The 24,562-nt window shown below is 53.1% G+C and overlaps 11 protein-coding genes across 11 annotated transcripts; 4 read left to right on the forward strand and 7 right to left on the reverse strand.

Annotated features, from left to right (window-relative positions):
* The first annotated feature begins 23 nt into the window (after nt 1-23).
* CC84DRAFT_1168075 (D-amino-acid oxidase-like protein) lies at nt 24-1,809 on the forward strand. Its single transcript, XM_018179313.1, has 4 exons — nt 24-895; nt 985-1,246; nt 1,309-1,589; nt 1,642-1,809. Exons 1-4 carry the CDS (start codon nt 417-419, stop codon nt 1,703-1,705), a joined length of 1,086 nt encoding a protein of 361 aa, XP_018031209.1. The 5' UTR covers nt 24-416; the 3' UTR covers nt 1,706-1,809.
* A 616-nt stretch (nt 1,810-2,425) lies between these two features.
* On the reverse strand, nt 2,426-5,310 carry CC84DRAFT_264837 (uncharacterized protein). The gene is made up of 6 exons (XM_018185667.1): nt 4,686-5,310; nt 3,912-4,638; nt 3,714-3,852; nt 3,463-3,662; nt 3,274-3,366; nt 2,426-3,227 (listed from the first exon to the last, which is right to left on the reverse strand). The coding sequence occupies exons 1-6, from the start codon at nt 4,839-4,841 to the stop codon at nt 2,575-2,577; spliced, it is 1,968 nt and encodes a 655-aa protein (XP_018031210.1). The 5' UTR covers nt 4,842-5,310; the 3' UTR covers nt 2,426-2,574.
* Nucleotides 5,311-6,785: 1,475 nt separating this feature from the next.
* On the forward strand, nt 6,786-7,430 carry CC84DRAFT_1056346 (uncharacterized protein; the record flags this gene model as incomplete). Its single annotated transcript, XM_018173542.1, has 2 exons — nt 6,786-7,091; nt 7,215-7,430. Coding segments are annotated over 2 exons (522 nt in total), but the record flags the coding sequence as incomplete, so codon positions are not given.
* A 1,242-nt stretch (nt 7,431-8,672) lies between these two features.
* CC84DRAFT_1100926 (inorganic pyrophosphatase) lies at nt 8,673-9,745 on the forward strand (the record flags this gene model as incomplete). Its single annotated transcript, XM_018174889.1, has 2 exons — nt 8,673-8,840; nt 8,885-9,745. The coding sequence occupies 2 exons, from the start codon at nt 8,673-8,675 to the stop codon at nt 9,743-9,745; spliced, it is 1,029 nt and encodes a 342-aa protein (XP_018031212.1).
* Nucleotides 9,746-10,039: 294 nt separating this feature from the next.
* Nucleotides 10,040-11,832, reverse strand: CC84DRAFT_250054 (putative zinc-binding alcohol dehydrogenase domain-containing protein cipB). Its single transcript, XM_018185666.1, has 2 exons — nt 11,162-11,832; nt 10,040-11,112 (listed from the first exon to the last, which is right to left on the reverse strand). Exons 1-2 carry the CDS (start codon nt 11,425-11,427, stop codon nt 10,335-10,337), a joined length of 1,044 nt encoding a protein of 347 aa, XP_018031213.1. The 5' UTR covers nt 11,428-11,832; the 3' UTR covers nt 10,040-10,334.
* A 224-nt stretch (nt 11,833-12,056) lies between these two features.
* CC84DRAFT_1262938 (uncharacterized protein) lies at nt 12,057-13,930 on the forward strand (the record flags this gene model as incomplete). Its single annotated transcript, XM_018185190.1, has 6 exons — nt 12,057-12,158; nt 12,210-12,285; nt 12,355-12,597; nt 12,651-13,073; nt 13,236-13,615; nt 13,673-13,930. 6 exons carry the CDS (start codon nt 12,057-12,059, stop codon nt 13,928-13,930), a joined length of 1,482 nt encoding a protein of 493 aa, XP_018031214.1.
* Nucleotides 13,931-14,006: 76 nt separating this feature from the next.
* CC84DRAFT_1053813 (uncharacterized protein) lies at nt 14,007-14,840 on the reverse strand (the record flags this gene model as incomplete). The annotated part of the gene is made up of 1 exon (XM_018173511.1): nt 14,007-14,840. A coding segment is annotated over one exon (834 nt), but the record flags the coding sequence as incomplete, so codon positions are not given.
* Nucleotides 14,841-16,124: 1,284 nt separating this feature from the next.
* Nucleotides 16,125-17,442, reverse strand: CC84DRAFT_1190112 (ferredoxin reductase-like protein; the record flags this gene model as incomplete). Its single annotated transcript, XM_018181100.1, has 5 exons — nt 16,125-16,377; nt 16,443-16,548; nt 16,668-16,958; nt 17,009-17,357; nt 17,398-17,442. 5 exons carry the CDS (start codon nt 17,440-17,442, stop codon nt 16,125-16,127), a joined length of 1,044 nt encoding a protein of 347 aa, XP_018031216.1.
* A 537-nt stretch (nt 17,443-17,979) lies between these two features.
* On the reverse strand, nt 17,980-18,552 carry CC84DRAFT_1101445 (putative glutathione-dependent formaldehyde-activating enzyme; the record flags this gene model as incomplete). Its single annotated transcript, XM_018174915.1, has 1 exon — nt 17,980-18,552. One exon carries the CDS (start codon nt 18,550-18,552, stop codon nt 17,980-17,982), a length of 573 nt encoding a protein of 190 aa, XP_018031217.1.
* Nucleotides 18,553-18,966: 414 nt separating this feature from the next.
* Nucleotides 18,967-19,821, reverse strand: CC84DRAFT_1179967 (uncharacterized protein; the record flags this gene model as incomplete). Its single annotated transcript, XM_018180450.1, has 3 exons — nt 18,967-19,046; nt 19,160-19,284; nt 19,346-19,821. 3 exons carry the CDS (start codon nt 19,819-19,821, stop codon nt 18,967-18,969), a joined length of 681 nt encoding a protein of 226 aa, XP_018031218.1.
* Nucleotides 19,822-20,563: 742 nt separating this feature from the next.
* CC84DRAFT_1168081 (uncharacterized protein) lies at nt 20,564-22,527 on the reverse strand. The gene has a single exon (XM_018179314.1). The coding sequence runs from the start codon at nt 22,386-22,388 to the stop codon at nt 20,859-20,861; it is 1,530 nt and encodes a 509-aa protein (XP_018031219.1). The 5' UTR covers nt 22,389-22,527; the 3' UTR covers nt 20,564-20,858.
* Between the last annotated feature and the right edge of the window lie 2,035 nt (nt 22,528-24,562).

The following is a 24,562-nucleotide window of genomic DNA, read 5'->3' on the forward strand; positions in this document are numbered from 1 at the left end:
TAGTCGCGCACGTAGCGGACCCCGCTAGTTAACGACTGCAGCCAATCTCACAGCATCTGGCCATACATACCACTTGCTGTTAAGGCATGACCGAAGGCATGACCGCCTAAATTGAGTGTATAATCTTCTGTACATGAATCGTTTCCAGATACGTCTTGTATGTGAGGCAGTCGTTGATGTGTCGGCGATCGGATGTTCCTCCCCGTCGGGCAAGGTGACGGAAAGGCCGATACGCGTATTGGAGCAGACGGTTCGGCGTCTACATCGGTGTTATTGCATCCTCTAGCGTGTCGTATCATTCCTCCGCATATATAATTCTACCCACCGTCGTATGACTCGGAGTTACCCAACGAATAAACTTTCTGGGTGCCAGCAGCTTGGTGGCATTTTTTTGGGCAGCATTCAGCTTTATCGTAATGCCCTCGAAACATGGTAACGAGTTCGTCGTCCTGGGCGCAGGCGTCATCGGCCTCTCCAGCGCCCTCGCCCTCCGCGAAGCCTACCCCTCCTCCGCCATCACCGTCGTAGCAAAACACTTTCCCGGCGACCGCTCCATCGATTATACATCCCCTTGGGCCGGCGCAAACTGGTCCTCCATGGCGACCGACAACGGCCCGCTGGAAGGTTACGATCGCGTGACTTTCAATCGCTTCGCGAAGATGGTGGACGAGGGGCTAGGCGATGTCGTGGGTGTGGGGCGGATGGGACTGAGGGCGGTTTTCGACGCGGAGATTGAGCAGGTGAACGTGTTGAGTCAGGGGACGGGAAAGATTTGGTATGAGGAGTTGGTGGGTGGGATGAGATTTTTGGAGGAGCGGGAGTTGCCTCAGGGTGCGGTGTTTGGTTTGGATTTCAAGAGCACGTTTAGGTTGAACACGCAGGTCTATTTAAACTGGTATGTACGCTCTTTCGTTGGCCCTCGTCCTGGACAGTTCATGGGACGTACATGGGAATTGCAAGGTGAAGGTTTGTTGATTTGTGTAGGCTACAGCAGCAGGCCATCGAGAAGGGCATCAAAACTGTGCGACGACATTATCCGTCCATAAAAGCGATTCTGGAAGACTACCCGAGCACGACGGCACTAGTAAACTGTTCAGCGCTCGGATCGCTGCACCTGGAGGATGTCAAAGATACAAACTTGTATCCTACCCGTGGACAGACGATTCTGGTCGCTGAACCAAAAGTGCCCATTGAACGCATGTACCTGCGCACACCGAAGCGCGTCGATCCAACGGTCGCTTATGTTGTACGTCCTTCCATCCACCCAAAGCTCAATAGTAATACACAAGGCGTTTTCTGACAGTGCAGTTTCCCCGTCCCAACGGCGGTGGCGTCATTCTCGGCGGCAGCAGACAAGACAACGACTGGTCCGCAGAGCCTGACATGTCCCTCGCACAAACCATCATGCAGCGGTGTTGCTCGCTATGCCCGGAGCTGGGCAAGCCAGAAGACTTGCAGGTCATCTCGCACAATGTGGGATTGCGGCCGAGTAGGAAGGGTGGGCCGAGGATCGAGGTCGAGAGGTGGGCGGATGGGACGCCTGTTGTTCATAACTATGGGCATGCAGGGGCCGGGTATCAGAGTTCGTGGTGAGTAGAAAGTCTTTGTGTGTGTGAAGATGCGCTGATGAGTGGACGACAGGGGTACCGCAGAGAGGGTGGTCGAGCTGGTGGGCAAGGCATTAGAAAAGAAGGCAAGGCTTTGATGAGACGCATTGCGAACTTTGAAAAGGGGGCTTGGCTACAGCAGTCCTATCAGTTATAGCAAATCTCCGCCATCCATTTGTTGAAAGACTTGTGGCAGATGACATGGGCACATAGGCCCTTTGAAGGAGATTTTAGGCTAGACCGATCAGCCTTGGAGGGATCCATGAAGATCGAAAACTTGGTTCTCTGGTTGGCAAGAGCTTGGGATTCGGGGGTAGAAAGATCATATCTGCGTGCCTATAGGTGAATAACTAGTATGTACTAGGATCCTTGAGCACTGTCTCTAAGCCATATGTATCCTCATCACGAAGACGCTGGTTGACGAACCGCGTTTTCTCAAGCATTAAGAGCTCGGGATAACTTGATTGAATGCTCACGATCGCGACGAATTGAGACTGGGCTTGGCTGTTGTCGTGCGGGTGTTTGAGGTAATCGAGGTTCCAGTAGGGGAAACAGCCCTTGGAATTCTCGAGCTGGGGGCTGGGCGATCTCTACTAACCTAGCAGTCTCTATATAGTAAGATCTAGCAATCAGGGCACAGTGGGTTTTGATTCCGAAAATATCGTACATAGAAGTACCTCATTGGTAAAAGTCTCCGGTGCCATCATAAACAACTAAATTATTTTGGGAATAACGCACTAGGCACTGTCTGTGTGCACACCCCAAGTATACACAGAATGACAGGCAATGGTGAGGCACAAGCTCAATGCTCGCCTTCGTATCAATCCAGTAGTAATCGATGCCGGCCTTTGTATCACTGAGTCAAGTCTCCGGGTCCTACATCACTTAACCGGGGTAACCACGAAAACTCGTATCAGCATTGCTTGAAGGCTCCAAAAATCGTCGAAAGTTATCGTCAACATCGTCTTCATAGGCCGAAACCAGGGAAATTGAAATCCAGTTCTCCAGGCTGAATACTCAAGAAATTTGAAGTACCCAAGCCGAAATCATCGTCAAAACCATTATGCAACGGGTCGCCCTCGTAATATCCGTTCGACGCTGTCATCGATGCCAAATGTGGGGAGTGGTTGAGTTCGATACCGGCTTGACTTGTCGTGGGAAGAGGCTGTTGATGAGAACTCGTCACTGAATTGGTAGTCCTCGATGCGACCAACTTCTCTAACCCCTCTGCCATCATATGGACCAGGTGCCACTTTCCCACAGAAGTGGCTCTGAACTGCTGTGCCGCTTTGGTTGTAAGATCATATACGACGGCATCGTCGATATACTGGCCACTGTGTTGCGAAGCAACTTTAAGGAGGAACACGCACGCAAATGCGATCATGGAGTGCAGATAGTGAGGTATACCGACTAGACCTTCCCGGATATCGTAGTCAGAGAGAAGCATCTCGACTGTCGATGTGGCAGCAGATACGGCTGCTGCTGCGCTATCTTGGAAATGGGGCGGTACAGAACCGCCTTTAAGTCCGCGAAAGACGTGTGAATGCAAGTGTAGCTTTGCGAGGTGGTGATGCAAAATGACTCCTTTCGTTGGAAATTCTCCAATTTGCTGATGGAGTTCTGCCACTGTTAGCTTTTTGCTCTCGGAAGGAGGACTCCATCTTACTGAGAAGCTCGGTCGTCCAATAGCCCATCCATTGATCGATCTGTCGACTATAGTTTACGAGTTGTGGTGCAAAAGCTTGCGGCACAGGCTCACCTAATAAACGAGTATGAAATTAGTGTGAGCTCAGACAGGGTGGTGTATTTCCGCTTTTCCAAGGCACATCCAATCTGTATACACTGGTCTGCTTACCAGTATCGGGACCGAACAGTTCGCGAACGTTGCTCATCATCGTTAACAATGCCATCTGGCTTACTAGGCGCTTATCAGATTCTGCGAATCCGGGCACCTTCATCAGCTTTTCCCAGCCGGATATCGTAATGTCCTCCCGGACGATAGAGGGTCTCCCATACAAGATCGAGAGATGATGGTCGCAAATATAGAGAACATACCTATCGACAGATAAGTATTGGAGGTGGTCTACGAGCGAAGAGATTTCATACCATATTCGCATGCTATCCAGTGCCTCTTCTCCACCTTTGGACAGTAATCGATGGTAGTTGGCGCTCAGGTTCGCTTCAGTCGCGCGTCGGATAGCATAGCCAGAAAGCGTCCAGGATACATCATGCAACCAATATGCGCCTGTAGCAGGTTCACAACAATTAGCAACACCGCTTCTGCATTCTTGCGAGTTCCCGTACCTATACACATGGCTCGCAGGTGGTCTCGGTCTACCCTTCTGTCAAACATTGACGCGGCCATCAGACGCTGGAATTCGCGTTTACACACTCCGTATAGATGGTTGCTCATTGGGTCATGCAACGCTGCCACTGTGCATATACATGCTGTCAAGAGGGGCGAACCACGACGCAAAGTCTCGAAGTCTCGATATCGCCCGCGGCCGATTTTGTACATGAAATGGTCGATCCTATTCAGGTAGAAGTCCACCAAGCGTTTGGCATCATCAATGCTGACTAGTCCGTTGGCTATGAAGTCGACGAAGGGTTGGTTTGGACTGTTCGACGGTGGTGGCCTCGTCTCCTCTGTATCATCTGAACGGAGTGCACGTAGCCTGGTGATCTGGTATAGTGATTCAATAGGAACATGAGGCACGGCATCTTGCCGAGGAGACAGTCGAGGGGAATTGTCACAGGATGGCCCGGCTTCTTCTTTGTCTATTGCGTAGTCATGTGGCGAGGCTTCGTTCAGATCAGGAGAGTCTGTTGAGAGTGGTGGAAGTGTTGGAAGGTTCAGCTTGCCAAGAACCTGTTGCAAGGCCGAATGCATTCGATCCAGGTCCTGAATCACAGTGCTTTTCCATTGTGAGCGCTCTTCGATCAGTGTTTGTAGGCTCTTGTTCAAAACGCAGGACAGGTTGCGCTCAGCGCATCTTTGACAAGGTGGTCCATCTTTCATAATGCATTTTATCTGTGCTACATTAGCGGTTATGATCCGATGGGTCTGTATAGTAGTACCTTTTGCTTTCTGCAGGCAGCGCAAGCCTTGACTTTCCGCGATATGCTAGGCGTAAAGCCTGACGCGTCAACACTGGGCTCGGACAGCCTGGGTCGCGTCGTCGGGGAGGCATCCAGACCTTCATTGGCTTGCGACCACGTCCGCTTAGGAGGCATGGTGACGTTCGACGAAGGTGCAATGCGCCTCGGCAGGTCTCAATGACTGTTGCGCGATCGATCGACTGCACTGTACCAAAGTGGGATGGTCGCAAAGTGGGGACGCACGTGAGTACTAAAATAAGCGGCTTCTGATTGGCCGGGGGTTGAACCTCCGAGTCCGAGTCTCTTCTCTACGATACTGCCCAGTCGCGTGAACAAGAGAATGGATAGATAGAAACGAGTAGCAATACTCGGTAGGCAAGGTTCACAGTGGCCGACAATAAGGAGTGAACTTCTCATAGTAGACCTCCATTATCTACACTCACGCCAGATTATCTGATTATACTTTTAACCAGGTATAGTAGACTTTACGACAGAATTGGGTGCGCCCCAAATGATCCAGGTCTTGGTGTCAGTCATTGTGATTCCCTTTACAAGCATGCGACGCACTGTCCCATGCGCGACAATGGCCGTACTTCTATTGAGAAGAGGCTCAAGAATCAGAAGCTGCGTCGTAATCTTCTCAGAGCCGTGGACGTTGGACCCTCTGCAGCTGCTCCTATTCTGAGCTTTGTTTAGGGAATATTTTGGTGACGGGGTAGTACAGCACGCTTGTGGTGGCTGACGTCAAGTGTGCTTGGACGATCTTTAGGCAACCAGGACTCAGCCCCTTGCGCTTGACATACCAACATGACCACCCAGCCCTCACGCTACTGCTCACTCACCAGCATTGCTTAGCTCCACTTCGAAGACTCGCACGAGCCGCAAGGCTGTCGTACTTTTTCACAATGATTTCGCCCCTCCTCGTCTAAGCCACTGCCGTTTCAGGCTGCGAATTGCACGGCATCCGTTGGGGCCAAATCCTTCCGAATTTCTGCCTAGCGTGTCATCTCTGTTCGGCCTTATGTAGTCCAGATCTGTCACCATCCGTAAAAAAATCCTCTTTTGCAATCGAACATGGATCCAAACCAATACCACTACACCAACTACGCTGAACAGCTTCCGCAGTATCAACCATTTTCTACTACACAAGATTCTAAGCGACGTTTATCGCAGCACGCCCCAAATCCACACGACAACGTCGACCATCGCGTTTCTTATATCCAACCTCAATATGGAGCACCGCTCATTGCCGAGCCTCCTACAGCCTTCATCGCCGAACTCCCTGCTGCACTCCCACCAGCACCACCAACTACGACATCCTCACATCAGTTAATCGAGGATGAACTTCTCGCACACAAGCTCCAGAACCTTGAGGTGGAGGAAGCAAGGCGGAGATCGAGCAGTGTTGTGAGCCATCAGCCATCAATTTACTCTTTACCTGACGCTGCTTCATCAGCCTCAAGAACGTCGCATGGTCCGCTGGAGGCACCTCCACCGGCCTTGCCAGCTAGACCGCATCCCGAAAGCATCTCATCAACACCATTCTATGGACCAGACTCTTTTGGACCTCCGCCAGCTTCTTTTGGATCAACGACTGACGGAAGAACGTTGATGGCTCAACCTGATATTGGCCACCAACCGCCTCCAACTCCGTTGATGCCAAATCTTCCAGAAGTTGTACTTCCAAGAGCCGTATTTCCAGCATACCAACATGCTCCTGCCGGACTTGAATTAGTATCTACAATGAGTAGAACTGCTTCCTTTTCAACGCCCACGTCATCATTAGCACCATCAACGAGGGATCCTGTTTCCTTAGCATCATATCTTGAGGTGCACCGAGAGGTCCCTTACCCTCCCCAATGGAAACTTCCTCCAGTTCTTGAAACTCTTTACGGATCGAGCATACGAGCACCAAAAGCGGCGGATTGGCTTGACGTTCCTTCGAGTCGGGAATGGAGAAGGGTTCGCGCATCTCAGCACGCATTGAACCCGACCGAACCCGCATTCTCCTTTACTTTTAGATCCAGAAGCGGTGGCTTACTGGATGCACGACACTCCTGGTCAATGCTCCCTGGAAATTGGACATACAACCTAAAATTTGATAACATGACTGGCATGCGGAAAAGCGAATTACTCACTCCACCAAATCAAATCGACCTAATCACGACCTATCTTCCTGCCAAAAATTACGATAGCCTACGTTTCATAGGTCCTGATGGAAATGTGTTCCTGTGGGTTGCCCATGCCCCGCTGAGCTCCGTGCATGGAGCCAGATACGATGCCCTTCGACATGCGCTTTTCATGGCACCTAAGGGCTGCGATCCACTGTACGGCAATATCGTAGCAGATCATGCATACTGGGATGGCTTTATCGATTACTCTGAGGTACATCGCGTGAAGTGCTCTGGTTGTGGTGCATCACCCATTAATGGGCTGTGCTGGACATGTAAGTCCTGTGAGAACCACGATATCTGCGAACAGTGCCGTCTGGCAAACCGATCCGTGAAGTCGACTTGCACCTTCACTCTTGTCAATCTTCCCGACGAGGCGTTATACATCCGCACTTCTGCTGTGGATCCTGCGCTTATCTGCGCCACACTGCAGATTATGAGAGACTGGGAGTTCCACATGCTGAGAGTCCAGAGGCATAGGGACCCAAATGGTTTCAGGATTAGTGAAGATAGAGCACGAGAAGGTGACTTGGGCAGAATAACTTATTGGAGATTGGGAGACAAGTCCGCCCGAGGCGCGAATATGGTGCAGGAACAGCCAAAACCGGTAGTTGACGCAAAAGTAGAGAAGGCCCAAGCAAAGGAGTTAGAAAAGCTAGAAAGGGCGAAAGAGAAAGAAAGGGCGAAGGAGAAAAAGAAGGACAAGAAGAAAGACAAGAAAGCCTTAGTTCTTGGTGTCAGCGAATTAGTAAGAGGCTCTGCGCATATTGGTGGATCTGTAGGGGACGTTGGGGAAGCACTACGAAGAAATTCTATGGACTCTGCTGGTACTTAGGAAGGTACGCTGTCTGAAACATGGACCTATACCCAGCGCGATTTTGATGAGCGATTCAGTTATGCGAACGTTTACATAAGTTTTGTTTCTCGTCATTTGCAGTAGACAAAGGTATGCTTATGGCGCTTTGTAGCATCTTCAAATACTTCTTTATTTCCACGCTATGGTCCTGATCGTGCAGTGACTGGTCCGCCATAAAGGTGTCTTGAAGTATCCGGAATCTTACGCGGGTTTTGCTTGAAACTACATTTATCCAGTATATCACAGTTCCTCGATCAGCGAATGATCGGGTCTTTTACATTTCAACTGGATCGAAGGGGTTTGAGAACGATGAGGTGAGAGCGCTGCGATACTCTCCAGTGGTACCCTCTTCCTCAACACTGAACATGAAGAGCGATTAAAGCTCCTCTAAAGACAATCAAGGGCGCATAGTGGCAGATGATAAAGAAAAAGAGGGCATCCTTGAGGCGGAACTTAGTGAACATCTACGCTGATTTGGAACACTGCAAGTTCATAAGCGTATGATAGAGTGGATTAACACAAGGTGAGCCGCGAGCCTGCATTCCTATTCTTTGTTAGCCACCACGGCGTGTCTGGGATTCGGGTATGGGCCGGAGGATGGATCGTCTATCTCCGGCCTGTCCATTTGGGATCCACTCCACACTTGGCGCCGAGGCACCAAGATTACGGCTCCCTTCGCAGAACCCCACGTGTGCTTAAGGGAAGACCTGGTTGCTGGATATATCTGGTGGCGTCGAGATGGTCAATACGTGGGCACGTGTTTGTGAACCACAGTGGGTAGGTGAGTACGTGGATCAGAGGCGGCCTCGAGTCCTACCCTTGTGGTGGCTTGGACTACTGGGCGTAAGGCTATTGAGAGGGGGAGAGTATATAAAGTAGGGAGTGCTGGAATGGCTCATCTTGCTGCATGATATCAATCTTGTCGTTTTGAAAGCAAATATGTTCAGTACGACTTTCCTCACTTCGCTTGCTTTCCTCAGCGTTGTCAGTACCAGTCCCTTAGACACCCGGACTTCGAGCAAGAAAGGTCCCAAGCCGGACGAGAAATGCGCTGAGTTTGACTATGAGAACTTGAGCCTGCGAGAAGTCGGACAGCGAAACACTCTAGTAAGTGCGTATGCGTGCGAACGAACGTCGACTTACCCTTGCAGGACTGGCGCATGTACCTTTTGCACCGAGATGAGCCTATCTCTTTCTGGCACGATGTACCTTTGTACCCAGATGCGAGCAATAAGCAAATTATCAACTTTGTTGTCGAGATCCCAAGGTGGACAGACGGAAAGATCGAGACAAGCCGCCCAGAAGCTCTGAACCCAATCTTCCATGACGACAAGAATGGCGCACCACGGTACGTCGAGAGCGTCTGGCCGCACAAGGGCTACCCATTCCTCTATGGCAGCATTCCCCAGACATGGGAGAATCCCAATGTGAACCACAGCTTCACAGGTTTCCCGGGAGATAAGGACCCTATGGATCTGTTCGACATCGGTCAGGACGACGGCTACACTGGTCAGATCAAGCAAGTGAAGCTTCTGGGTGGCCTTGCTGTCAACGATGGTGATGAGACTGACTGGAAAATGCTGGGCATCGACGTCAAGGACCCGTTGGCCACAGTTGTCAACACCCACGAGGATGTCGAGAAGTACCGTCCCGGCACAATCCAGGCGTTCCGCGATTGGTTTACATACTACAAGGTCGCGCGCGGAGATGATGTCATACCTGTAGTGGGAGAAACATATCAGAACATCTCTTTCGTGATGGACACTGTCGAGGAGAGCCACAAATATTGGGAAGACTTGGTTAGCGGAAAGGAGGACCCGGGCAAGATCTCAACCGTCCAAACGTCTCAGATTGATCTGTCAAGCTGGGTACCATGCAAGGATGCCAGGAAGGAGCTTGGTATCCCGAAGAAGAGTTCAAAGCCACAGGAACCTGCTGCGAAGCCGGAGAAGTATAGTTGGTGGTATTACCTCAACGCGGAGAGGCAACTTATTGAGGTCCCCGGATCATAATAGAGGAATAGGGGCTATGAAGTTAGAAATGAGATACCATGCCGATGCATGCTTGCACCGTGCTTGATCACGAGAAGCTTTGGTGCTCCAACGCACGCAAAGTCCGAATCTAGACAATTGGACGACCATACGGAGCGGTCCAAAATACATCAGCTTTGCTCTGGGTGACTGTCGGTCATGCGTTGCTGAGCAGTGTATTGCGCTAAATTGGACTCGAGATGGGTCTTCTATAATGAGGAACATTAGGTGACGGTACAACCTAGACTTTGTAGCTATAAAATGTCGGAATCGGCTATCAGATAAACGTTTTTTTGACTACTTTATGTAGCAAGTTCTTCCAGGACAAGGTGTGCTGGCTCCAGTTTATTGTGTCAGCCAGTGTAAGGGCAAGAACGTGAAGACGTCATATCGGTTCGTTCCGTGTATCAAAGCACCCCCGGGCTCCTTTTTGTGTCGAAACCCGTCAGAGAAAGCACCCTTGCGAATGCAGTGCTTCAGAATTCAAAAGAACAATGTGATTCGAACTTCCATGGATGCTAACCTGAAATGAGACAACCGTTCCTACGACCAGCCTTCTGCCACAGGCACTCTAAAGCTCGACGACCAGTTTCGTCGCACTAATACCTTCTTTGGACCTCTTTAGCCCCTCATTAACAAATTCCAAGCCCTTTCCGACGACTGTGGGCCGCGGCAGGCATTGCAGCTTTCCTGCCTCCAGTGCAGGTGTGACGAAGTTTTCCCAGACTGGGGTGGCGATGTCGTTCACAGCGAAGATCATGCCAGCCTTGACGTTCTCGGGCATGTCTGGGGGAGGGGGATGCACACAGGCGAGGTGTCCTCCACCCAACTTTGCAAGTATGGCAAGGCTGTTGGTGTATGTCTCCGGAATCGAGACGGCGTCAAGAACACCCACGAACTGGGACGTTCCCACCGCCGCGATGACCTTCTCCACAAGGGAAGAGTCTTTGTGGTCGAAAGCATCCGTAGCTCCGCAACGCTTACTAAGCTCTAGGTTGTGAGCACCGGAGATCGCAATAACGTTGATACCAGCGGCGGTGGCGATCTGAGTGGTCATGGAACCGACGGAGGAAGAGCCGCCGTAGATGACAAGAGTCTTGTCTGTCGAAGGGACTGCTTCGAGCGACGGGAGAGGTAGACCAAGAGCGGGTGTCAAGACGCCTGGCATGCATGGGCCAGGCTCCGTTACGGAAAGAACGCAGACTGCAGCTTCCATTGCAAACGGCACAACAACACCATCGGTAAAGGAGATGGACGAGGGCAGGATCGCGGCTTTGTTGGCGGGAACGGTGGTGTAAAGCGCGTAGGCGCCATCCTGGGGGCGTCCACTGACGAGATTGACCGTGTGGCTAGGATAGTCAGCCTCCCAACATGTCTCCAAATCTCCATTCGACTTACCCGATAACGCGATCTCCTTTCTTGAAGCGCTCAACGCCGGGCCCAACTTCGAACACCTCACCCGCCACGTCGCATCCAAACACTGCAGGCCACTGCTGGATAAAGACACCGTGCTCCTGCATATGCCAATCGAGCGGGTTGATGGCAATTGCGGCGTTCTTCACAACGATCTCGCCAGCACCAGCCGTGGGTACAGGAGCGTCAGCAACCTCGAGAGGTGTGCCAGCTTCCTTGAGAAATGCGGCCTGGTTCTTCGGAGCTGCCATTTCGAATTTTGGTCTGCGTGTTGGTGTTGATGTTCAACGAACCGATGGAAAGAAGCCCAATGCGAAGACTGTGTGATCTGGGAATTGTGCAATGAGAAAGCTGTGTGCTGTGGAAGCCATTGTGCGGTAGTACCAGAACTTATATACGCGGGAATGGGGAGAATCGGACGGAATAAGGGACATGACTCCGAATGGCATTTCAAAGCTCGCGGGGAAGCGTACGAGAAATGTATACCTACCTACGACACGGCGGCGCATCATTGGACGGTGGCTGAGACAGTCTGAATAAGCGAAAGTTGAGGCTCTGAGGAACAACACGATGCGGTACCGACGCGAGGACGGTTGGGAGAACCGCATATGCCGTTCTTTGTAGGGGGGAAAGATGAAACTGGCCTATAAGATGACTGCATGAGCACTAGCGCGATTCCGCCAGGCGCGCCATGGCATGTGTCGGGCTTAGCGTTGACTGCCCACCTGCCCTTTGATACACTTGCACCAACATAAGAGTCAAGTATGTATCTGATCCAAGCTCCTCCGCAGCCGAAGGTCCGGAGACACATTCGCCATCAATTCATGTTCTGCTCGGAACGCCTCAAAACAAAACCTTGTTGAGAGCCGTATTACCTACAATGTCGCGGATTACGCTAGGCTCGAGCGATCTGCTGGAGTATAATCCTGATTACGGCGTTTTGATCTGCCGAGAGTGCGAGTACGCCATCCAGAAGAGTGCAGTCAGTGCCTCCAAGGCATAGCCTATGTTCGGTCATTCACGTGCGTTACAGGTACAAAGCCATCTGTTACGACACAAGATCTACCGTGCCGAACGCCAGACTCTGCTCTCAGAAATCGCTCGTTTCGGTACGTTGTCTCGAAACCCCATGCACAAGCCTATCGTTCCACTCCTCTGACTTGCACTCGATCGAGTAGAGCTTCGCGAACCCGACGATGTGGACTTACCGGATCCAACCACTCGTCCGATCGCCGCGCTGCCCATTCTTGATGGGTACTTTTGCCTGCACGACGGCTGCCGCAATCTATGTGCGAGCGTGAAGCGCATGAGGCGACACTGGGCAGATGTTCACGGCGGAGCAGAAAACTTTGGCTCGATGGCACGAGAAATCAAGATGCAGACATTTTTCCGAGGAACGAAGATCCGCTACTTCGAAGTGTGTGAGTTGCAACCAGATCACTTAAAGGAAATATCGCTCGCTGATGCATAGCAGCTCCAGAGTTGACAGAGCAAATGCTCGATCAAGAAGAAGCGACCGAGGAAGAGGACCCTGTCGGTTTGAGCGAGGAACAACTCAGCGACTCTCCAGAAAGTGACAACGAGCAAGCGAGCAATATTGAGGGAACGGGGGCACCCAAGGAGAACCTGATGTCCAGAATGTTGTTGGGTCCCGAGTACACTCCAGGCACAACTCCGATCGGCTTTGACTTTGAGCCGATAAAATCGTTTCACCGCTTCACTTCCGTGTTACATCTCACCCTTCCTAGTCCAGGCATTGATGCAATGGACGGCTATTGGCGAACAACAGTTCTCCCCTTGGCGCTATCAAGGCACTGGATGATGTCGGGGCTGCTGGCCATAGCAGAGTATCACACGGTCGCTTTCGCTGATGATCAAGCAGAGATCAAGACGCACGGTGAGCGAGCGAGGCAATATTTTTCAGGCTTTCAAGCGGGGCGCCGAGAAGCAAGTCTTCCTGTCCGTGGGAGAGTACATAGCCCTGAAGATAAGGACGAGGAGAGAAGAGTGGGCGGGCAGATAATGTGCGTTCTACGGTGCGCTGACTGGGCTCTGATAGAGCTTGAGCTCAGCCAGCGCGTTACTTCGTTCAACTCTTACCCTTTCCAACTGAAGAACCTCCTTACCAATCTTCGAAGCTTCTCGCTTATTGAGCGTAACGGTAATGTCAACACTCCGGAAGAGGTCTTTGCCCGCGCCGGTCAGATATTCAGGCGCAGGAGCCAGTCTGGAGCTTCAGAAGAGAACGAAGGTACGATTGCGCTGCTTAAACGCCTGGATGAGCTGCCTTCTCGAATGTCCGAAGTCTTTGGTAGACCAAACGATATTAAAGATGTAATGGCAACGCTTGCAGCCATTGCGACTTTGGTGGAGCACTATAGCGCCACTTTTACACCCGACACCAATCTGCCTTCGCCGAATTCTGTATGGCACAGTATGGTGAGTTGATGCTATGGATCCCTGCAACCCTTCGCTAATTGTCCCTCCTCAATACAGGTGCAGTGGCCAAGCAAAGTACCAGAGAACTTCCACTTCATGGTCTCACGACACAAACCAGCGGCTCTCGTTGTGGTCGCACATTGGGTTTCGGCGCTGGTTTTCCGTGCAGAGAAGTGCGGTTACTGGTTCCTTCGTGGTCTAGCACGCAAACTGCATGCCGAAATCGCTGGACGTCTACGCGACACGGAGGGTGCGCTTGGCTTGATCGAAGGGCTTTCTTACGGAATGTCCGAAAATACCACCATGACTGGCTAGTCGAATGCTTCTCTTCAACTAAAGGATATACCCACATAATTACATATCACTCCACTCTCCTGACACCTACAACCCTATTTAGCCTCCCCTCCATCGCCCTGATCATCTCAAACATTCCCTCAACGTCTCTTCCAATATCGGTGACCGCCATCGCCACTGCCCCCACCTCATGCGCTGTCCGCCTCACCTCAATCCGACTCAGCCCCTCACTCATGGTCACCACGTCCCCTTTCCTATGCAACCACAACCACCGCTCCCTCATCCCACACTTCTTATACTCGCTCCCATAGCGATTACTCCTGCTGAGTCCCTGCGCCTGGGCTTGCTCCCCATCATCGTCTTCCCATGGGCTGCCCTCGGGCGGAGACTGCAAATACGCAGGGCTCTTTTCCCGCGGTGTGTTGGTGCTCCAGCGCGCAGAGTCGAGATCCTGGAACTCGGGCTTGAGAAAGGGGTACTCGAGGACCCGGAAAGAGCGTATCATGTCGCGGATCGCGTCCCGCATCACCCTCAGGGCTTCGCTCTCTCCCTGTGACCGGAACGCCTGCTCGTCGCGTTCGAAATAGCTTCGAGGTCCCTTGCCACCCCCACCACCACCTCCGCTTCTCCGCCGACTCCGACTCCGTCTCCCTCCAGTACCTCCACCGACCCAGCTCCCACCGTCATCCCCTCTGCTCCTTTTCCTCGCCCTTCTTCTAACCTTCCGCAAATGCCGCCGCTCCTCCAGCAGTGCCTGCTTCAGATTCGACAAGTAGTCCGTGATCTCATCAGGTGCGGCTTTGAGCGTGATAATAGACTGCCAGAAGACCTTGAGGAAGGTGGCGAGAGTGAAGGCGAAGGAGATGAAACCGATGAGGGTGGAGGCGAGGGAGACGGGGGCGAGGGTAGTGTGGGAGACGGTCACGCCCATCGGGGAGATGTATTTGTGATTGCGAGGATGATTAGGGGAACGTGAATGCGTGGATGGATCGGAAGTGAGGTTTGGTAGTGTTGATAGCTAGAGGTTGGCCCGTGTTTCTCTGCAATGCCGAATGCCTTTCCTCCTCATGCGCGCGCTACGAACGTAATATATGCCTTGAGATACTACCCAAACACACACGTCGCGTGGGACATTAGAGCCCGGCACTCCCCGGAGCCTAGTGCATAGGCGTTCCTGGATCTGCATTGCATTGGCGAGCGGCGCCACACCGGCTACGCTCTTGGTCAGCCGCTCCTGTAACTGAATAGGCAGTTCGGGCCTCTTCGGGAAGCATAGGGAAGACTTGACATCATGTATACTGCAGGAAACATGTATGATATCGCGAGACATTTTCTCTCATCCACACTGTCGTATCAAGCGACGGAGCTTTCATGTAGACGACCCGCAGACGCCAAGTTCACCAAGTTGTCTCAGGATACAGAATGCGGACGACAAACAAACACCGTAATGGGCATTGTCAATTGCCAAAAAGATGTTGTACGACAAGTCCTCTTCTCATCATGACCAACTCTCCCTTACCAAGGACTCACTCACTCACTCGGCGTGCTTTCCCTGTAGCTTCTAGCAGTGCCCACCTCTACACCTCCTCGCCGGACAGTCTCCCAGCTTGACCATCTCGCCAGGCTTGCCGTGCCCCAGCCTGGACACCTGGTATCGTTCGAGGGCCAGCTTCTGCTCGATTTTAGCGTCGCGGTACCGGTGTCGCTCCCATTAGTCTCTTCGGACTCTAAACGCGCCACGGCAGAAGCTTAGGCTGCCGGCGAAAAGGTTCCGTTTCCGAGTGGGTTTGTCCTCGTGTAAGGGGGGCCCCAGGCGTCGCGTGAATACTTGTTTCGAGCACGGGAAGCCCGAGCGTTCAAGGAATTTCTGTGCCTATGAGATAGTGACTCCAAGCTTGCTCTTGGTGATGTTCAATATACCTTCGTACATAGGCGGTGACGCATTGATCAAGCCCTGGTCGGGTTCGGAAGGTGCCATCATGCTATTAGGCGTAGCACAGAACAGCGCAGTAGATGTCGCACTATCGACTACGGCAATAGGGTCAGAGCATTGATATATAGCACATTGCAAGAGGCGCCATGGGTGTATGCTCGGCTCGGCGTCAACAATTGGATGTCATGTTGGGACGCTAAGTTCGTGTCAACCAAATACGCTGCTCATTTATGCGGTCTATGATCTAACTGTATCGTACAGGCTCCTAAACCTACAAAGCCTCTAGAACTTGTATACTTGGTCCTTGGAGTATCCGAGGTCCTTCAGGTAGCCTGCAAGCTCGCCCTGGTCTTGCGGGCTCTTCTTGCCGCCGCTGATAGCCTTGTACATGCCAGGGGGACCGCAGACGAAGATCTTAATCTTCTCACCTTCCTTGGGCTCGGGTAGGACTGTCTTCAGGAGCTCCTTGGTGACATGGCCCTTTCCGCCTCGCCATTGCTCGGGCGGGTTGTCAAGAACGTAGAAAGCTCGGAACCTAGAAGCGCACGCGCAAAGTCAGTAGGCGTAGAAATATGGGGTCGTGGGGTAAGTTGAACGCACCTTTGAGGGTAGGTATTCTCGAGGCGCTCGAGCTCGTGCTTCATGAGGATGTCCTGCTCAGTGAGGTTGCCAAAGACGAGCGTGACCTTGGTCTTGTCCTCGGGGTCTGCGTGCTGTCAGTCTGGCGGCTCGCACGTCGCGAAGAAGGGCAAAATTTTAGATAGACTGTGTTGCCCCACGAGGAGCAATGCAGTATTCCAACGTCTGACCCTAGTTACAACGTACTCTTGAAGATGGCGTTGGCGACCTGCCACATGGGCGTGATACCGGTGCCACCAGCAATCATGGCAACGTGCTCATGCTTGTTTGGGCTCCACTGATACTTTGGGATAGGGCCCTTGATGTCAAGCCGCTGGCCGGGCTCCATGTTGTGCAAGTGCTCCGACATGGGGCCGTTGGGGTACTTCTTGATGATGAACTCGACGGTGCCCTTCTGGTCGACATCGCTCACGGGGGTGTAGGGCCGGATGACGGGCTTCTGCATCTCGGGCCCCTTGTACTTGGTGATGACGGCAGCTGTGCGTGTATCAGCATACTGTGGGTCTGCTACGCTCATGGCGACATACAGGCAACGTGCAGGCCGCTCTCCATGTCCTCCTCGGGCAGCAAGAAGGTGAGCTTCTTGGTGTTGTGGTTGATGATCTCCGACTTGTCGAGCTTCAGAGACAGGAAGCCCTGCTCGCCGCCCGTGAAGGCTGCCTTTGCGATCTGTCCGGCCGTCGACGCCGGTGTCTTGTTGGCCTCGGCGGAGGGCGGCGCATTGCCCGCCTGGCCGGTGGGCGTGTTGCGGCGCATGTAAAAGTAGCCACCAGAGACGGCGGCGAGCGCGACACCCGTGTAGAGCAGGCCGTTGCTGCCGCCGCTCTTGGGCGCATCCGTGGATGCATACCGGCGCACCTGCTGTGGGTTTGTTAGCTTTGCAATGCCGGCAAAGAGGTCACCGAGGCCGACGCACCTGGGTCAGCTGGTTTGCCGGGCGGAAAATCCGTTGGGCGAACATGGTGTGAGGAATTGGTGCCGGGGGGAGGCTATCGACGGCGGGAATGAACGGCTGGGGACAGAAAGCGCAGGATGTTGGCTTCGCTGATTCCAGCTTGGTGGAGCTCTGCGCGCCAAGGAAACGTCATCGGCCCAGGTCGCTCCCCGATGCCGAAAACACCACGCTTACCCATCACCACGTCTCGACGCGTCCATCTCAGCATTTCACCGCACGACATCCCACCGAAGCTGGGGCGCGCAGATGCGCTCACGACGCAACCTCAGCGTGTAGTAGCCTGCAGATTCCCCCTTACGGATAGTCACAATGCACACCAATAGTTCATAGCGCAGATGCACTTGGTCAATTCCCTCAGGTACTAGATGACCAGCATGGTGCTCCCAGATGCATCTACATAGGAGCGCAGGCCGCCGCTCTTTGCTCATGTCTGCATCTCTTCCGGTCTATTCTTTTTCAGATCGTCTTCCGCTAGGTCCGTCATGGCCCGACATCCCAATCTCCGGTTGCCTCTTTCACACCCCCACCCGCGACATCCCACCCCTACAACTTCGAACTCGTCTTGCTCTTTTGCGCAGTGTATGTCGCAATCGCATCCATCAACGCTGGACTCAGCACGTCATACGTCTCCAGCCCGACACTCTTGAACTTCGACCGCACCCCATCCATCTGACTCGGATCGAATCCCTGCTCGATGATCGAACTGACGAAAGCCGCGAATTGAGGTTCTTGCCACCCGCTCTGGTCTGAGAGCTCAGTGTGCACAAAATCGAGGCCCTTGAAAGGGTGGTCTACCTCGATGCGACCGAATAGGTGTACGCCACACTCCTTGCACGCGTTCCTCTGAATCGCCGCGCTCTTGTCGATGACGTGCAGTTTCTGCTTGTTGGCTGTCACGCTGAGCTTGTCGGTGGGGATGACGCCGACTACAGAGAAAAGTGCCGACTTTGGCTTCCAGCACTTTGAGCAGCCGCACGCATGGTTGTGCAGGACGTTGGAGCCGAGCGTGACCTCGACCTTGTTGGACGGGCAGTGGCAGTACAGCTTGCCGCCGGCGAAGTTGGCGTCGCCCTTCTTGATTCCGTTGTCGATGGAGGGGTGGAGAGACGGTGCCATTGTGAACGTGTTGCGGACGTATGTGAAGATGCGTTGAGGAAGGGTTGACATTTGTCTAGGGCCCTCCGCAGGCGGCTACCACCGAATATATACGGCGCGCAGACCCCTCACCAACCTTGCGGCTGGGTCCCCGAGTTAATTGCAGCGGGCCACCGTTACTCAATGGCGCAATTGCTCTCCCCAAGACGCTGCTTACTCGGTCCATGTTCGTGTTTGCGGAGCCGCATCGTATTGCCGCTTTAGGTCATAGGCCCCGCAAGGCCCTGGATAACCGCGCCGTGACTGCTATTGCTTCTGGGCAAACCCGTGAGGACACTTGTGAGCAGAAGAACGCTTCAATTACGTAGAGGCTCGAGTTCCTGCAGTACTTATGCGAGTTTGCAATCAAGAGGGGAAATATTCAGAGTTTGGAAGTCACGACACTGGTGTGTATCGGAACGGTTCCCGACTAGCATCGGCAGCCCTGCCGAACTCCCCACCACGACACGCATTACCTGCGATAGCGGATAGATTTGAGTTCTTCTCCTGCCGATTCGAATAAATATCACGATCTAAGTTCTCCTGGGATGACCTATCACATGCTGATGTTCGCAAATACAGAACATACATTGACGCTCTCGAAACCAGTTTGGTGACTTGGTCCACATGTGGTACCACTCCATTTTCAAGACAAGCCACTCACACCCTTGGCCTATTCCTTTCCCCAACGTCCCTGCTCTGACTCCTCTCACGCTTCAACGTATTCCAGCAGCCAATTGGTCTCACTGGGTCCATTCACGAGTGTTGTAAGTACCGCTTTGCCTCGCGGTTGGAGATGCATGGCCCAGGAGCAATGCGGATCCTTCTATCACGCGTACGCGAATCCTGTATACCTTTTTCTGCTCTCTCAGCCATCCTGTTCTTTGCAGCACGACGTATCTCAGGATAGTCATGTCCCTTGACGCACTGATTTCCTTGCGTGCAGTCTTTATTGCGATATACTGATATGCCTGTCGCTAACACACGATAAATATGCTCGTCGTTGCGTGTAGCAGAGAAGTCCGGTTGGTAATGGCCTTTGAAATATGTGTCACCCTTCTCGCGGACAAACTTGTAGTAGAAGTCTACATATATGCAGTTGCGCTTACACGATAGCCGGTCCCTGTATGCGTGTCTATCGAGATTTGTGGGGCAAAGCGAATCGAGAATCTCCTTGAGCTCCTCGACCTCGCAATCGGCGTAACACTTGTCGCCGGTGGGAGAGGGCGAGTGTGTCTGCCATTCACGCATCATGGAAAGCATCACCGCGCAGTTAACTGATCTCTACGAACATGGGAATGCAATGTTTCGGGCCCATACAAACAAGAAAATCTAGGTCTTCAGCCTAGGAACCATCCTTGGGTACGTCCAGCCCTGTGCTTGCTTCATGCGGACGTTGGCATCATCAGAAGATTCCATTGCATTGAGCCTCGACGACTTGTAAAATTTCGCGGATCGGAAGACCGTCTGTATCAATCAGTCTTCACTGGTGGCATCTGCAGAGAATCTCACACTGCCATCATGTTATAATCTCGGGCGAGGCCGCTATCCAAAAGGGCTTGATTTTTCACGGCTGTGCTGAAAAAGACTACATTGGCACATTGCACATCTAGCAAGGTATCATGTGTTAAGTTTACCCAGAATAGCCTCGAATCAGGTCAACGGTGACAGCAGATATTCAGAAGGCGGTTGAAGGCTATATTGGAAAGCGAAGAACGCCGGCAGGTTGGCGAGAGCGCCTGGAAGCCCAGAGGCAACTGAACATGCCTTCGCGCCGTCTAGGCCCTCCAGCAAAGTCACTGATACCGATTTGGTTCACGGATTCGCATCTCACCTATACGTGATTCATGTGTCGCCACACGTCCTTCGGAGGTTGACCATATAGATGCTCTACGCTAGCGACTGGCAAGAACGTCGCGCTGATGACGCGAAGGTTCTTGTAACCTTGGTAGCACGTGGGATCATGTTTTCACTAGATATGCACCGCAGGATGAGGAATGTGCAAAGGAGGAGTCAATTCCACTAATAATGCTAGCTATGGCCCTTCAATCATCACCAATCCTCCTCGTGTCCATCTTTGCCCAGAACAAAATCTCAAGGATCAGATACCAAACGCGTCAAGCCGGAGAATTACAATAAATAATCACTAGTCTAAGAATCGTGACGCCGCGGCTATGCTAAAGAAGAGTGCCTGCGAAGCGCTGAAATCAAGGAAAGTCGTGAACAAAGGGAATGTGGGGCCCGATGCGGGCAATGGTTTCCAGAGCGCCAATGTGTGATTTTATGGCTTAGTAGGTCTTGTAGCCAGTGGCAGGGGTGGGGACGGCATAGCCGGCCTCAGAGGAAGAGGGGTGGACGTAGCCGGGAGCGCTGGAGGGAGCAACAGGGCTGCTGGACGGGACCTCGTAGCCCTTGGTGCTGGAGGGAGCGACGGGGGTGCTGGACGGAACCTCGTATCCCTTGCTGCTGGAAGGCGTCTCTGTAGGGTAGACGACGGTCGAGGAGCTGGAAGGGGTCTCGTATCCCTTGGAAGAGGACGAAGAGGTAGGCTTCACAGGGTAGGAGCTGGAGCTAGCAGGAGCCGTCGAGTAAGCTGTGCTCGACTCCGTGCAGGGAGAAGAGCTAGCAGAGCTGGGCTTGACAGGGTAGGAGCTGGTGGTCGGCTTCACGGGGTAGGAGCTAGTGCTGCCACTGCCAATGGGATATCCCTTGGAGGAGGAGGAAGGCTTGACGGGATAAGCGCTGGAAGTAGGCTTAACTGGGTAGCCGGTACCGCTGGGAACGGACGAGTGACCGTGGGGACCGGTCGGGTAGTAAGGAGTTGAGACCGGAGGCTTGGGGCCGTGAGTCGAAGAAGCCTCGACAGGGTAAGAGCTTGGCGGCGGAGCAGGGCCGTACGAGGTCTCGGTGTGGTAGGTGGGCTTGGGTGGCACAACAGTCACGGTAATGGTCTGGGGGTAGCCGTGCTCGGTCACAGTGTAGGTCTTCGTCTCGTACTGGGGAGTGACGTAGACGGTCACGGTGGAGGGAGGAGCACACTCGGATGGCTTGGGGCCAACAGGGTATTCAGACGGCTTGGGCGTAACGTAGGTGGTGGTGTAGACCGTAGGATAGTAGGTCGGGGCCAGGTAGGTCGAGTAGAATGTCGAGTACCCGTTGTGGCTCACAGGAGTGGAGTGAGGCACCCAAGAGTAGGTAGTGGTCGTGATGGTCTTGGTCTGAGTAATGTAGCTCGTGACGGTGTCCGTGACGGGAGTAACAGTCGAGTAAGCCGGGGGTGTCGGCTTGGAGCTGTGGCCGTAGCCTGTCGGATACCAAGAGTGGTGCTCAGACTTGGAGCTGGGTGTAGGATATCCACTGTGCTCAGACTTGGAGCTGGGTGTAGGATATCCACTGTGCTCAGACTTGGAGCTGGGTGTAGGATATCCACTGTGCTCAGACTTGGAGCTGGGAGTGGGATACCCGCTGTGCTCAGACTTGGAGCTGCTTCCAGTAGGGTAGGCAGAGCTTGACTCAGTGCATGGAGTGGAGCTGGCAGAGCTGCTTCCGGAGGGGTAAGCTGAGCTTGAAGGCTTCACGCTCGAGCTGCTCGGGACAGAGTAACCTCCAGACTTAGAGCTGGAGATCTGGTAGCCCGGAGTGGTGGATGGAGTCGGGACGGAATATCCAGGGGTCGATGATGGCGCTGGAACAGACGAAGAGCCGCCGGTAGGGTATGGGTGAGGGTTATACCCAGCATTGTAGCCGTCACGACGCTCGAGGGGCTTGGCGACGGCAGCGCCAATAAGGGCAGCAGCCGCGATGGAAACGGAACGCATCTTGATGAAGTTGTGCTGGTGAGTTTCTCGAATTAAGTATTAGGGGTTCTCTGAGATGTCTGGAGGCGATCTGGAGCGAACGACTGGTAGTTAAAGCGAAGAGAAAAAAAAAAGCGAAGGTGTTTAGGAAAGAGTATTAGGTATTGATGTGTGATGATGAGGGAATGTTTGGGCGCGATGAGGCAGTTCCTTTATACAGATGATTACTCCCCCGTCTAGCAATTTCCACCCCCCACAGAAGGCGGTTGGCAGCATAGCGTCGCACTGTGCCAGTAGTGGCCCGGAGTCACAATGCTCGAATTGTGGACAGCACAGAGGCAACGCGCTGGAGAATACGGTGAATCAATAGCGCGCGGACAGGGGCAGCTGAGCATGTCGGCACCGATAGCCCTACCGAAATAACGTGGCGGTAGCCTTACGCTCTTGAGCGTGCTGATCCTGTCTTGGATTGGTCATAGCATCGCATAGCCATATTGGGCTGTGGCTGGAGCGCAGCTCGTCCAGCAGCGTGGGCGAACAACGTGAGCGGAGAGACGCCGCCATCTCGCCCGTTTACTCGGTGTCGGCTGGGGCGGGGCGCGCCTAATTTTAAACACAAAGCCACGCGCTTGGCCCCAACCCGGCTTAGCCGCTGCCCTTTTCAGCAGCCTAGCCGTTGATGTCACACAGGGTTACAACGCTGCTCTCCGCCAGTTCGTTGAACATGACATTTCCATCAGGCTCGAGACCCTCCTTCGTCATCGTCCACATGTCCAGCTACAGCCCGCCTGTCGCCATGCTCAGGTAAAGGGTGCTCCTGGCGAACCACCCCGAGATCCCTCCGAGGGTGCTTCGCGCTTCTAGCCTGCCCAGCTAACCCTCAATGTGGCGCATGATAACTCAATCTCATTGCTTTGACGATCGTTATCCATTTCATCATCATGGTACGACTTGCACAACCGCGGCAATTTGTCTTCCGATATATCATGATATTTCATCGGCGATATTTAGGGCCGCCGCTTATTCACCTCCGCAAATTCGCCAGTACGCATCGGGAATGCCAATGCGGAAAGGGGCTAGTGCATCAGCGCATCCACGCAATGCAAGCATTTGGCACTTGCATCCGACGATTGGCGGGCTTCCATGCATCCGCTTACTGGACTGTGACTTTTCCATGGAACAATCTGTGCTGACCTAGCCAACGAGCCTCACATTCAGCTTGAGCACTGCGTACCATAGTACAGCGGAGGCCTGCATCAAGGGCACGTTCGCGGCTTCTATTTCGGCCAACAGAGATCCTCAGGCCAGGTCGAGCCTCGGCGTCCACGTCGCAGTGACCGGCTCACTCCGCTCCAGCAATGCTTCTTCAGCATCACTAGCCCGCTTCGTATTCGCATCAACCGCATCGTTCCGATTTGTTTAGCAGCAGCGTCAACGACACAGCCGCCCACCTCAGAGTAACGCCTCATCCACATTGCGCTTCAACAACGAATCTGTGTCTCCGTCGCTTCCGCCCTTCAAAGCATTTGAGATGCTCAGATCATATGAGGTCAGCAATAACAGTGATGCACCAGGCTTCGAGAGGCAATACGCCGAGATACGGCTATTCTCTCTGCCAACGGCGCCAAAAGATTCAGCGTTGTAGACCCGAGCAGAACGATCTTATCGTGTGGTCCAGATGCTGGATCTAATCTTTATAGGGGTATCTGCCGAGCTGCACCCCTGAATAGGAGTTCCTCAAAGAAACCAATGCGCAGTTGCTAGCACATTTCATGCTCGATTTCACTAATCCCCTACCAAAGGACAAAAACAATTCAGCGAACATCGCAATTACGGAGGCAGGTGCCACTGGTGAACCGCTCACCGGCCAATAACGCCACTGGCGGCTGAACACGATCTGCAAGTCTGCGTCAGCGCCTCTACCAAGCACGTTATTGAGCGCACAAGTGCCTCCAATATAGCCGAAATTACTTCAGCTTCTGGCACGAGAGCTGGGCGATGCTTGTTCTAGGTGTTGCTTTTGTTGGGTTGTTTTCCGGCAGCGTGGAGGACACAACGCACTTACCACCAGTCACCGCCACAGAAGGCACCAGCACCTTCCCCAGATCATGCTGAGATAATGACTAAACAACCCTATACGGGAAAAGGCTTTGTTAGCAGAAGCTGGTTTCGCCTTCAAGTCAAGCCAGGATCTC

The sequence above is a fragment of the Paraphaeosphaeria sporulosa genome (assembly GCF_001642045.1).
Source record: "Paraphaeosphaeria sporulosa strain AP3s5-JAC2a unplaced genomic scaffold CC84scaffold_11, whole genome shotgun sequence".
NCBI lineage: Eukaryota > Fungi > Ascomycota > Dothideomycetes > Pleosporales > Didymosphaeriaceae > Paraphaeosphaeria > Paraphaeosphaeria sporulosa.

Excerpts from the sequence above, each read along its gene's own strand:
- CC84DRAFT_264837 (XM_018185667.1), bottom strand. The coding sequence starts at position 4,841 with ATGCCTCCTAAGCGGACGTGGTCGCAAGCCAATGAAGGTCTGGATGCC. Across the intron at positions 3,663-3,713 it reads CTGGATAGCATGCGAATATG|GTATGTTCTCTATATTTGCG; the intron begins GTATGAAATCTC and ends ATCTGTCGATAG. Across the intron at positions 3,228-3,273 it reads TTGGACGACCGAGCTTCTCA|AACTCCATCAGCAAATTGGA; the intron begins GTAAGATGGAGT and ends TAACAGTGGCAG.
- CC84DRAFT_250054 (XM_018185666.1), bottom strand. The coding sequence starts at position 11,427 with ATGGCAGCTCCGAAGAACCAGGCCGCATTTCTCAAGGAAGCTGGCACA. Across the intron at positions 11,113-11,161 it reads AAAGGAGATCGCGTTATCGG|CCACACGGTCAATCTCGTCA; the intron begins GTAAGTCGAATG and ends TGACTATCCTAG.
- CC84DRAFT_1168081 (XM_018179314.1), bottom strand. The coding sequence starts at position 22,388 with ATGCGTTCCGTTTCCATCGCGGCTGCTGCCCTTATTGGCGCTGCCGTC.
- CC84DRAFT_1168075 (XM_018179313.1), top strand. The coding sequence starts at position 417 with ATGCCCTCGAAACATGGTAACGAGTTCGTCGTCCTGGGCGCAGGCGTC. Across the intron at positions 896-984 it reads ACGCAGGTCTATTTAAACTG|GCTACAGCAGCAGGCCATCG; the intron begins GTATGTACGCTC and ends TGATTTGTGTAG. Across the intron at positions 1,590-1,641 it reads GCCGGGTATCAGAGTTCGTG|GGGTACCGCAGAGAGGGTGG; the intron begins GTGAGTAGAAAG and ends AGTGGACGACAG.